Below are 12528 nucleotides of genomic sequence, written 5' to 3' on the forward strand. Positions count from 1 at the left end.
TTTTCTTGCATAAGGCCACGGTTATACTTGACACATATCCTATTTTTAGAAACACATTTTTCTTGCATAAGGACACAGTTTTGCTGCCCACATATCTTTTTCCCTCAGTAGTACCTAATTGTAAGAAGGAAAGTTCCCCAGGATAAATTTGAGCTGTGTTTACGTTGTACAGATAATGCCATCTTCCGGCCCCATTGAAGGCAACACCCTGGTAGAGATTATTGGGAGTGACCTCGGCTTGACCTTCCACGACATCATCAGGATTCAGATTGGCTCCGTGTCATGTGACCCCACTGGGCTCGAAAGCAGTTACCAAGTGGGCACCAGGTGGGTTAGCACTGTGAAGGGATTAAAGGGGTATTATTGTCTGGAAAAAGATTAGAAGTCCTCTGCCAGGCAATGGATTTAAAAATGCTAATAATCAGCTTTGTTCTCCCCCTCTTTATCTCTATCTATCTATCTATCTATCTATCTATCTATCTATCTATCTATCTATCTATCTATCTATATATCTATCTATCCATCTCTCTATCTATCTATATATCTCTCTCTTTCTCTCTCCCTCTGTCTCTATCTCTATATCTATCTGCCTATGTATACAATGTATATATATATAGATATATACGTATTTTACATTGATGAAGAAATTGGTAATGGCAATGAATATATATATGTATATATATATACATATTTTACATTGATGAAGAAATTGGTAATGGCAATGAAAATGGTGATAATGATGCTAATCATAATAATAATACTAGTAAGAACAAGCAGAAGGAAGAGAAGAATGATGATTATGATAAAATGTACTATTCTAAAGTTTATCACATTACTCATGATAACCATAGTCATCCTGATTATGTCATTCTGTTTATAGTACATGATTATCAGGGACAGGAAATTTATTACCTGTCCTTCTTGTGGCACTATTTTCCTTTATTTCTATCCATACTTTCACTAAAAATATCTTGAGGTTGGAAGGATTATTAGCATTTTCTTCTTTTTAATGAAACCATTCTGACAGGACTTTCATAATGGATTCATGTCTAAATTTAACAATCCCTGAACTGTAGACAGCATTTTAGCAAATACAAATCCAGGTTTCTTTCCTCAGATAACAAACAAACTTGTACTGGAGTGACCAGGATGAAAATAATGCTGCTGAGACTGACTTGTGTTATTGTAGGCATTTTCATTTGTTTGTTTTGAGGAGAGTAGAGGAGGATTTATTTTTAGGCTAAAAGGTTTGGGGACACTTATTTCCTGTCAAACTCCCAAAGGAAATATGGACTGTTCTGCGGCAAACATGCTAGTGGTGTTGTAGATACCCGTTGAAGCTCCATTAACTGAAATCAGCAATCATGGAAGAGGCTGTGTTGTGGGGGTCTAATTTCGTTACCAATGATGAATAGGGAAAGGGGGGGGGGGATGGGGCAGGGCGTATAAGCCTCCCCTCCCCCTTGCTTTGCCCTGGACACAGCTGATGTCCTCTCAAGGGGAGAAAGCTCTTATGTAACATGCATCAAAAGCAATCTCATCATTCCATTTGTGACTCACTATCCCCGCCAATGTCCTCACCGAGGTGACACAGTAATTACAGCGAGACTCCCTTCTAAAATGATTAATGCAAATTTTCCAGCGCTAAATATATTAGGAACATTTGTGTTTTAAATGCTCAGGTCTAAAAGTAAAGTTTTTACTAGTGGGTGTCCATTATTACAAGGTATGGCATGTGTGTCACAGACACTTATGTGAATGGTGGATTAATAATTTAGAGAACATGTTATCCTTTACTTTCTAAATTCTTGTCTACAGTGTATTGATATATATACACATTTAGATTTGAATGTTGACTATTAAAAGAGAGTTTAAAGTCGGTGTTTGTGGCACAAGATATCAAGTGCTATTCATATCATTGTTATTGTTGTGTTACCTTTGAATATGTCATGTTTCTGGTTTAGTGCAATAATATTTTGCAAAACCTCTCTGATAATCACTGTCAACAAATATTCCTTCTGCACTGTACATTCTTCATCTGTCTCTGCAAGAAATCCCCCAGTTGTTTTCAATTCTGTTCTTCATCAATATGCTGTTTCCCTTCAAATTTTTCATTTTTTTTTCTCATTATCTTTGAGCCTACTAGTATGTACCCATCAATCTCCCTCTCTCCCTCTCTCTCTCTTTCTCTTCCTCTCTTCTTATCTAGATAGGCAGGTAATGAATAGACTACAGATATTGCCTTTTTAAAGGTGTAGTATAACACTTGATATCCCCATGAGAGTTATATTTTCCCCAGGAGATTAAATTTTCTGGAAGCGCTGTGGGATACTGTCGTTGTGAGAGAAAAAAAAAAATATCTCCCAAGGGACTGTAAAGTAGTCAAATTCCAACAATAGAGAGGCAATATTGGTTATATTGCATGGTTTAGATATCAAAATATGCATTATTTCATTCTGTGGGCAGCCAGTCAAATTCTGGGATTATATTACATGTGTGACATCACGTCACTGCTTGCAATATGTGCAATATAATGATTTCTGTCCACACTGTGCTAGTCATGTGATTGCTTTATGACCAATCACGGACCAGTATTTATGTAGGTCATATAATAATATCTGTCTCATATATATATACACACTCATATATATATTTACATGTGTGTGTGTGTATATATATATATATATATATATATATATATATATATATATATATATATATATATATATATATATATATATATATATATTTGTAGTTATCATACAAGTGTGTGTGTGTATGTTTGTTTGTATGTCTATCTCTTTATCATATGATGCTAATTATGTCTCTCTCACTCTCTGTCTCTCCCACATTACATTTCCCTAGGGTGAGTTGTGTGACCTCTGGGATCAGAAAGGAGGTGGAGGCAGCCGTGTCTATCACCATCCGCGATTCCCTCAGCAACAAAGTGCGGAGTGGGGGCATGGTCACCTTTTCTTACAGGGTGGGTGAACATTGCATGAGATAATGGTTCAAAATACATTATTGTAGGAAAAGTACAGATCTCTTGTGAAGAGACCTGATTCATGAATGTTGCATTCTTATTGTGGGGTAATGTTTTTCTGTTAAAGAAAAATAACATCAACTGAAAACATGCACACACAAATGCTTCGTGCACGAAGCAGAGGCTGTATTAAGGTACAAAATAAAAGCAGATGCTTCTGGAGCATTTCTATGGGCCTATCTTTGATCTCAGACATTTGTACATATGCTTTATACATCATTATTTCTCCAAATCCCATAGATTTCATTCACGGTATATACAGTTATCTGTGAGCAAAGGGTTAGGATTTGGTCCTGATAAAAGCTCTCCTCATTCAAAATGTACGTGAAATGGGGCTAGGAGGTGGGAGGTAGTTAACAAGGGTGCTACAGTAAGCAGCTCCAGACCACTCTATAGGGAAGGGAACGCACAAGAATATCCTTTCCAGGGGATGTAAAGCGAAAGCAGTTGTTTTTTTTTTTCTTGTAAGCTGACTACTATTAAAGGTGGATCACCATTAGAGTGAGAGTTATCCTTTAATCCTGTTGTTTGCATCCAGTGACAAAATGGCATTATCATGCCGCTGTACTGCATGTATCACTGTCATTATGTCATAGGAAATACCCATTATCCCGAAGATCTACTGTAGCTTTATGGTGCAAATCTTAAAAGAGGAAATGTGGATGAATGGCGGTCCATCGCCACAGTATTTATCTCCATACCTTGTTGGTTTGACTAAATCTGCATGGATATCCTGAGTATTGTGACCTGACCTTTTCTTCCTGATTATGAATCTAGCAAGGCCCAGCTCTATGTTTACATTACATTGGACAAAGGTGTTTTATTTTAATAGCATAAATGGTTACCTGGTAATGGTAGGGTAATGATAATTAACAGGGTCCTCTGATTGAGTAGGGGTAGTGCCAACACTGAAGAGGTTACAAAGAAGGCCATATCAATATTATCATTATTATTATTAGCTTCATATCGTAGCTCCTTGTGCTCTTTGCCATAAAATAGCTTTCAATTTTTTCCTGCCTCTTATGTAGTTCATGACACACGTAGGAGATATCATTGGCTTTCTCTTTACAATGGGGTTCTGGTCAATGTTATAAATTCAATCATTTTATATAAAAATGTGTATTCACACAAAGGATGGACTTCATGCAGAGGTCATACAGTCTTGTCTGTGTGAGAAAATGTCATTCTGAAATTATATCAGTTTCAATGCCAGTTTTGTTAAAGTTCCCCAAAATTAGCAGAATGCAAATTTATCTATTTGAACTTCCAGGATCCGTCCATTTCGAGCTTCAGTCCGTCAGAAGGACTGGCCAATGGGGGCACCCTCATCTCCATCCGCGGGACTTCGCTCCACACGGGACGCAACATTACGGCCAGTGTGGGCGGGTCCAGTTGCACAGTCATGTGAGTCCATAAAGTCACAGGTACCAAGTAGTGCCTTGTTTGCCGGATATTGCCTGTCTAGACCTGCAGCATTATCAGTTTCACTTTCTATTCGTGAATGCAGAGATGAATGTTTTAGTTGTTATATGCTTATAGCTGTCAGTCGATTAATAGTAGTTTGTGTTTACCCATATTTTTGTCATCATTGAGAGTGCGGAACATTAGAGGACAATGCCTCTGAAGCACATGAAAGCCTCATGTCTTTTAATGTTGGTCCTCGTTACTGTTTTATGACTCTTTTACTGATCAGCGCTCAAAAGCTGAAATCTGAGATGGGTGCCTTTAGGAAGGAAATGTTGAATTGGACACATTGGCATGTGAAGCTTGCTACTGTCAATAGACCATCCTGATGGCTATAGATTGTCAATTATGCATAGTAGCCGTATGTGATTATCCATTCCTCAGTGCCTTTGAGCTCTTAGATACGCGTATACAATGAAATATATTGGACCCCATTTTGTCTCTGTTTCTGTATCATTATTTTCATGATCCATTTATTTCAAGAGTGTAAGGAACAGACAGTACTTTTCGTTCAAATGATATCCTACATGCATATCGTATATGAATAGAATGACAATGCTAACCACTGCTTTACTACAGTATGTGTTATCTATGGCAACAGCAGGACTATTTATGACCACCCAGCTCAAAACCCACAAAAAGTCACAGATTTGGATTCTAGCTGTGTCTCTGTGAAGAACCAAAACATGTCATTTGGATGGAGTAATTCAAATTTTTAAAGTTTATATTACGTGAGAGTGTAATCTTTTCTCTACCTCTTATCAAAATTTGGTGGTTTAAAACCAAAATCAACACAGCAGCAGTTTTTCTCGACTATATTTTTGGCGGCATAAGCACTGCTTCCACTGGGAAATTAATACATATGCACAGGATGCCTGTGTGACCCTAAAATCCTCTTTTCGCCCTTTTCTATGAAACTGCACCTCCTAACTCTCTTTGCTCAATCACTTTTTGAATGAGGTGGGATGGTGCAATTTTAACAAGTCATACAATGTATATCATTTTGAAGCTGAGAGCTTACTCTTCTAATGTGTGTAAGAAAGTGGAAATTCATTTCTGCATACTTTTTTGTGGATTTTGAGCTGGGCAGGCACATTTTCTGTCGAAGAGCTGCCCAAAATTCAACCCATGAAGACTGTACAAATTTCCCTATGTATCATGCAATTTCCCCCGTTTACCCCAGCCTGTGAATATGCAGGACTCGTCTGTAATGGGGTAAGAGTCCTGGTCCGTGACTTTGCTCTGATTGTGGGCTTTTCTTGTACTTGACTAGGCCCTTTAATGAGACACTAGTTCAGTGCGTGACCAGCGGAGCAAGTGAGAACTCGTCCGGTGCTGTGATTCTCAAATTTGACGGGGCCGTAAGGCAATCCATTCAGCAATTTACCTACAGATCAAACCCGACCATCGCTGTTGTCCAAGGGCTGAAAAGTATTGCATCGTAAGTACAATTCTTCAGTCATATGTGACCATGTGTTAAGTAGAGAAACTTTGAAATAAGATATTTAGTGTGGTGGTATTGTGAAACATGAAACTTTCTGCATTACATTCAAGCATTTTACATTAATGAATTGACCAATTGTGTTTGAATACCTGTTCCCTTGCATGCTTGCCTACATCTCAGCTAAAAGCCAATTTCTCAAAGTGTGTAGATACCTATACATATCAAACACAGTGGTTTTTCTTTCTTTTTTTTTGGGGGGGGGGGGAGTTTGCTGTTTAGGTAAAGTGTGCTATAAAGTGTTCCAACCTCCAGAAAACTTCAGAGTCTCAGAGTCTATCCAAATTGGGAATTCCATGTTCAGTGATTCTAAAGGTTTTGGTGGTGACAGAACCTGTTTGCTACTTCAATTCTCTCTGTGATCATCGTCCTTTTTTCCTCTACTCCCTTCCTCCATCCAGCACACCCATGTTCCCATGTATCCTTCCTGTTTCCGTAGAATCTGCTCATCGTCAGTGTTACCCCCCCCCCCCCCCCACAAAGTTACCAGCACAACACAGTAACACATTTCACAGTAGTGTTGTGGGGCTGTTGTTGTTGATGTTTTTTTTTTTTTGTGCTGAGTTCTCCTTTTTGATACTAGAAAAGGTTTGTCTTCCAAAAAGAGTGGTAATTTTTAGTAGTTAACTGATAGGGTCAGGGAATGTGACCTTTGATCTACCCCTGACACTGTTTTAGTGTATTTTTTTAAATATATATGTATATATATATATATATATATATATATATATATATATATATATATATATATATACACACACACACACACACACACACACACACACACACACACACACAGAGATATCATTTGGTTAAGAATAGACTTCCATATCACTGTCATGTCCGTCCTGGGCTGTTTAACACATAACATTGATTTTTTTTTTTTTTCTGCCCATGTATATCAACTGGTGCCAATGAGAGGATGTAATACTCATATCCTTGATCCTATCCGTCTTTCTTCTTTTTGGTGTCAATGACAGTGGTGGAATCAACATCACCATAAGAGGGGAAGGATTTGGTATCGTCCAGACGGCTCTCTTGATAGCAACCCTCACCGCGGAGCCACCGGTATCCAGCACAGTGGTAAGAATTGCCTTCATGTTTTGCACCTTTCCCAGCACGCACACAGACACACAGACAGACAAACAGACAGACAGGCAGACACACATACAGACACACACGCACACAAAACAACAAACAAACAAAAGCAAAGCAAAAAACAAACAAACAAAAACCAAACCAACAGATAGATGTCATGGTGATCATCACTTACGTTGCAGCTGGCTTATTGAATCCAAACCCCCAAATCACAGCAAAACTCTCATTTTTGAAGGTGAAGATAAAGTATTCAAGGCAAACTGATAAATCATTTGACATCGTAAAGAGATTGGACAAATTACCTGAAACTTCTCACGGACTCTTGAGGTTCATGGAGAAATGAGACCAGATAGTTGGAGATATGGAATATGGCTGACTGACTGCCAGTATATCATTTCAACAAATTGAGTTGATTTTGCAGGTGGCTCAGAGTAGCTATCTTGGTTATGCACCCATTGCATTGTTCCAAGTGGGGTCAAGAAAAGGTCTAGAAGGAATTGAGATTGCATGTAAGTAATTCCTCTGTTTCAAGGAGATGTTAAGAAACTAGTATGTGAGATATATCATATTTGATGGAGTGGATGGCAAGATTGCCAGATTGCCTCTTTTAAATATCTAGTATCTGCATGGCACTTTAAAACTTTTACAGCTATTCAAAAATGTACTGGACTTTATTTTGTTTTTTTCTCCCAAGCACTGTATACCCAAAGGGGATGATGAATTGGTATGCCCGAGTCCAAGCCTATCCGCCAACCAGTCATCTCGGAGACGACGCAGTAGAGAGGTGGGGCGAAAGAGGAGGAGGAGGAGTGATGTGGAGGAGGCAAGTCTCACCCTGTCGCTGGACGGATTTGAGATTGACCTCCCAGATACGCTTGCCATCTACCCTGACCCTGTCTACGATCCTTTTGTTGGCCTGAGGCCAATAGCTGCAGACACAGCACTGAAGCTAACGGTGAGTTGACGTACAGACTGGTAAAGATTGAAGTATTGAACCCTGGAACGCATTCATTCATCACTCTGCATTTATGTTGTTGCTCTAGCTACATGTATGATTTCGTGTGCATTTTTTCCATTTTTTTTTTTCTGACAAAATGTGACCGTACAAGAGTGAAGGGTAATTGATTGATTGATTGGTTGATTACTTTATTGCCCACTATGGAAATTCTTCATACATCAGATCATCAGATATCACAACAGATAAACATAAAACACATTACTAGTACACCCAAAAATATATCACAAGGTGCAATTGAAAATATGATATCACATACGCATACACCATAACAATGTAATACATTGACCCAACATATACAATTAAAACAAAAACTGTTGACATATATCATTTTATACAATTATCCAACTTATAAAAAAAAAAAAAAAATCATAGATGAGTACACGTATCTGTCCTTACAGAGGAATTATTAAAAAATAGGGTTTGACTTTTTTTCTGTGATCTTTTGGCAGGGATCCTATCTGGACAGCGCTGTTACTAAGTCAGATGTGCAGGTGAAGATTGGCCCAGAGGATTGCAAGGTGCTGAGTATCGAGGCCGACCAGTTGTACTGTGAGCCTCCCCTCACTCAGCCTGCTGCGGGTAATGAGCTCGGAGTCCTTGGAAACGGCACCTTCCAGCAATACCCAGCAGTCACCGTGAGTGCCTTGTTTATGTGATGACAGTAAAATCATTCAATATTTTGTGCCCATAGCTATTATAGAGAGGGGGACATTTGACCAGTGTCGGTCAAGAAACACACAAACAAACAAAAAATCAAGGGAAAGTATGTCTTTTTGCAAGGATATGATTACATCAAATGTGTTGTGTACATTGCCTTCAAGCTTTCATTTTAGAACAATCTTTCAGTTCAGGATGAGAGATTTCTTGTAATTTGTTGCCACGTTGTGCAGAACTGTTGTGCGTCTGAGTATGTTGTTGCCAGTGATGCAGAAAACAGTTTAATGAAGATGAACCTATAGTGCAACAGATGAAAGGAATCAGTTTGATCTGCAGCCTGCGGGGAGCAATATCTTGATAGCCTGAGTGAATATTAATCATTTATCTGTATAGATTAGGAATTGTTAATATGTTTAGATCCTTTTAAAGAGAGCATCTTTCAAAACAACCATTGTGCAAGTCCACAGTGAGCTGCCTACATACATGTAGTAATTGTGGTTTACCACCTCACAGGACAGAATCTCTTCAGAACCAGTGAGTTTAAGTGTTTGGATATGGAATATATTGTTTAAATGGTAGCAAGTGAAGAAAAAGCTGTATGTTTATCGCCTCAGGTACTGCATGGGAGCAACCTCCGCTTCCATCTGGGCTACGTGAACTATTCAACGGGTAACTCCTTCAGCATCATCATGGTCATCGTGGTCGCCGTCCTGGTCGTCGTGGCGGTCATCTTCATCCTCATCGCTGTCTCCATCTACGGGCGTCGGGTGCACCAGGACAAGCTGAAGTCGGCGGAGGACGCCCTCATTAGGCTGGAGGTGCGCCTGAAGGACAAGGCCACGGAAGGTGAGACATGACCCAGTGTGGTGTGAGTTGAGGCCCAAAGCAGCCATCAGGCTCAGAGGAGAGGACCACTGGCTCTCAGTTCTGAGGTTCCTGGTTCAAATCCTCTGGCATTGGCAGTTTTGTCCGTAGGCAAGGCACTTTACTGGATTGGCATTGCCAAGAAATTTGACAGAGGATTGGACACCAAAGTACACAAAAAGCTCTACTAAGTCCTACTAATCGAAGCAGACGACTTGAATCTATACATTTGGAAAGATAAGCGTGGACTTAAAGAGGATTACTGTGTTAATTCTGTGCAGAAAACCTTCTTTGCTAATTTTTGTGATACCAAAGCGAGGATGGGGAAATTCAGTGTTTGTTTGCGAATTTGTCAATCTAAAGGCTTCAGTCCACACACATTAGCAACAAGGAAGCTTAACACATGTACCCCGCAAGAAGTTTTTTTTAAATTTCATCCCCTGCTGAAGCATTTTCCAAAAAACCCTTGTGAAAGTAAAGAGAAAGGAATTCAATACATGTTTGCCCGCTAATTTGAAGATCTAAATGCATGAGTCTATACATTCCTAGAGTAGATTGCATACATGTAAACACACCTCGGGGGAACTATTCTCTTCTTCATCTCAATCCTCATTTTCTGCTTATCTTCGCAACATTTAACTTCAGCGAAAGGAAGTGACTTCCAGCAGTGTGCATTTGCTCTAATTTGCAGATCAAAATACTTTCAAGTCCGTAAATCTGCAAAGAAGCTTTGAGCATTTAACGTCAGGAAACTTTTCCATGTTATCTCCTGCTTAGGAGGCCATTATGATGCTACTTTAATACCAGAACAATGATTTTGTCCTCCAGTTGTGCTTGAGTCTGACAAATGTTTATAGAACAAGGAATTAGCCCTGAACAACGTAAGAGGGTTTGGAAGGGATTGGGGGGGGGGGGGGGGGGAGGGGGGAGGTAGTGCTCATGATTTCTTTAGAATGAAGGACATGGCAGTCAGGGCTTCCCTCTGCTCGTAAAGCTCTCCCTTTTTTTTTTTTCTTGAATCAGAAGATAGGATTATGGTTTCCTTCTTAATAAAACCAAAATCTGATTAGCTGATGAATGGCATTTGCAGTGGAAATCTGAAAGTATAAAGCTGCCAAGCTCACCTTCACTCACAGTGGTGTTGGTTATGAGTCATTTGTCACTGTGGGTATTTTCCCCCTAATTGGGTGTTTGAATTTATAGGAAAACATTCCTCTGGATTTTGTTATGTTTCGTTTTTTGTTGTTTTGTTTGTTTGTTTGTTTTTTTGTTTGGGAGAGGGATTTGTTATAGCATGAGAGGTAAGAGGATTTGTTACGCAAGCAGGTCCTCGTCTTGCAGAAGGGAATGTGGTGGGCAAGGCACATTATGGTACCAAGGCTCTGCTATGACTGATAGAGGCAATTAGAACTCAAGCTGTCGAGTTGAAGGCTGTTACTACTTTGGATGCTACATTGTATGTTGTTTCTCTTATTTCAGAAGTGTGATTTCACACGTTTATGTTCTTGGCTTTAATAAATGGAGTAAAACCAGTGATTATAGAATGATAGAAGTTTCATCATACGATCAAGAAATTAATAGGAATTGGAGAGTTTCACATTTTTATTGAAAGCATGCAAATTGGAATAGGTGATGATGTCGATCAGCTCACAACTCTTCCCTTGGTATGAACATAAAGATGACATCATGACTGCTGCCACTTTGAGTATGCACAAACATGTAGTTTAATTATTGATATTATTGATTTTTATTTCAATTGAGAGACTGCAATTTTAGAGTTATCATAATTCTAGGTTTAATTTTTGACGAAACTCTAACATTCTGTTTGTGTGATTTACTGTCTTCACTAAAGTCAACTTACAAATGTTGTAAAATTGCACTTTTAACTATTTACAGTTAGCATACAAGAACTCTGTTATATTTTGATTTGTAAAAGTACACATTGTACATCTACTAGTGAATATGTTTACCCTTATCAGAAGTTTCTCTAGTGATGCAGTTAATTTTACAAATTAGTAGGTTTTTCATTTTCCAGTGCTTAAGTGTTTGAACTAGAGCCTTTTTGCCTTATGACATCTACGAAAGGTACCTGGTACACATTGCAAGATTTAGCTGATTTAATGTGGCCTAGCTGTTGCATGATTAAGTTGCAGTGATTGTAAGTTGCAGTTGATGTTATTAGTGCTGCATCAACGAGTGTTTCTGGAGGTCTCAACTTCTGAAAGGCCAATACTGGATGAATGACAAATGTAAGAGAAGGTATGCAGTTGAAAGCACAATGCTGGGACTTTGAATGGATGATGGACGGCCCATAATCTTTTCTCCCAACCACGACAGCCTTCCACGACCTCCAGCGGGACATGTCTGGCCTGAAGGAACAGCTTGAAGGTGTGGGCATGCCGTTTGTCAGCGGGGCGGATTACATCAGGAACATGCTGTTCTGGGGTCTGAAGGTTCAGCCCATGACTAAGGATCCGGAGGTAAACTCAAAATCACTTCTTGCTAGTGACAGACATACGTGTAACTTTGCCTCTTTCTTTTTTCTTTTTTTTTGGGTCTGGTATTAGCCCCACATAATCTGGTATGAAAAAAAATATTATCTAGTTGGAAAGTTGGAAACGTGAAGCCCCATCTCAACCAAAACTATACCGACCCTTAAATGGTGCTCCAAGCGTGGAGTCCAAGAAGTAAAGTTTACTGTTCTCTTTGATGTCCACTTTTGTCTTTGTCCCCCCCCCCCCCCCCCCGTGTTTTGATTCCTGTCAGTTTTGCTTTAACCCTGTTAGAACCACATTCTCAAAGCATCAATGACGTAATGTATCGAGCAGTTAGTCTGTGGTAGAAGAAGTATTAATGGCATTCCAAGCATGGTAGTCCAAGAAG

The 12528-nt window shown here is 39.2% G+C and overlaps 1 protein-coding gene across 1 annotated transcript in view; it reads left to right on the forward strand.

The window, feature by feature from the left end:
- Positions 1–1364: 1364 nt before the first annotated feature.
- The window catches only part of LOC140244683 (plexin-A1-like), a 33964-nt gene continuing 22800 nt past the window's right edge, over positions 1365–12528 (forward strand). Inside the window, exons 1-9 of the mRNA XM_072324303.1 lie at positions 1365–1381; positions 2866–2983; positions 4314–4447; positions 5781–5948; positions 6989–7091; positions 7801–8061; positions 8574–8759; positions 9396–9627; positions 11983–12125. Of these exons, the coding sequence (XP_072180404.1) occupies positions 1365–1381; positions 2866–2983; positions 4314–4447; positions 5781–5948; positions 6989–7091; positions 7801–8061; positions 8574–8759; positions 9396–9627; positions 11983–12125 (1362 nt within the window). The remainder of the gene's footprint in view (positions 1382–2865; positions 2984–4313; positions 4448–5780; positions 5949–6988; positions 7092–7800; positions 8062–8573; positions 8760–9395; positions 9628–11982; positions 12126–12528) is intronic.

The sequence above is a fragment of the Diadema setosum genome, chromosome 2 (genome assembly GCF_964275005.1).
Source record: "Diadema setosum chromosome 2, eeDiaSeto1, whole genome shotgun sequence".
NCBI lineage: Eukaryota > Metazoa > Echinodermata > Echinoidea > Diadematoida > Diadematidae > Diadema > Diadema setosum.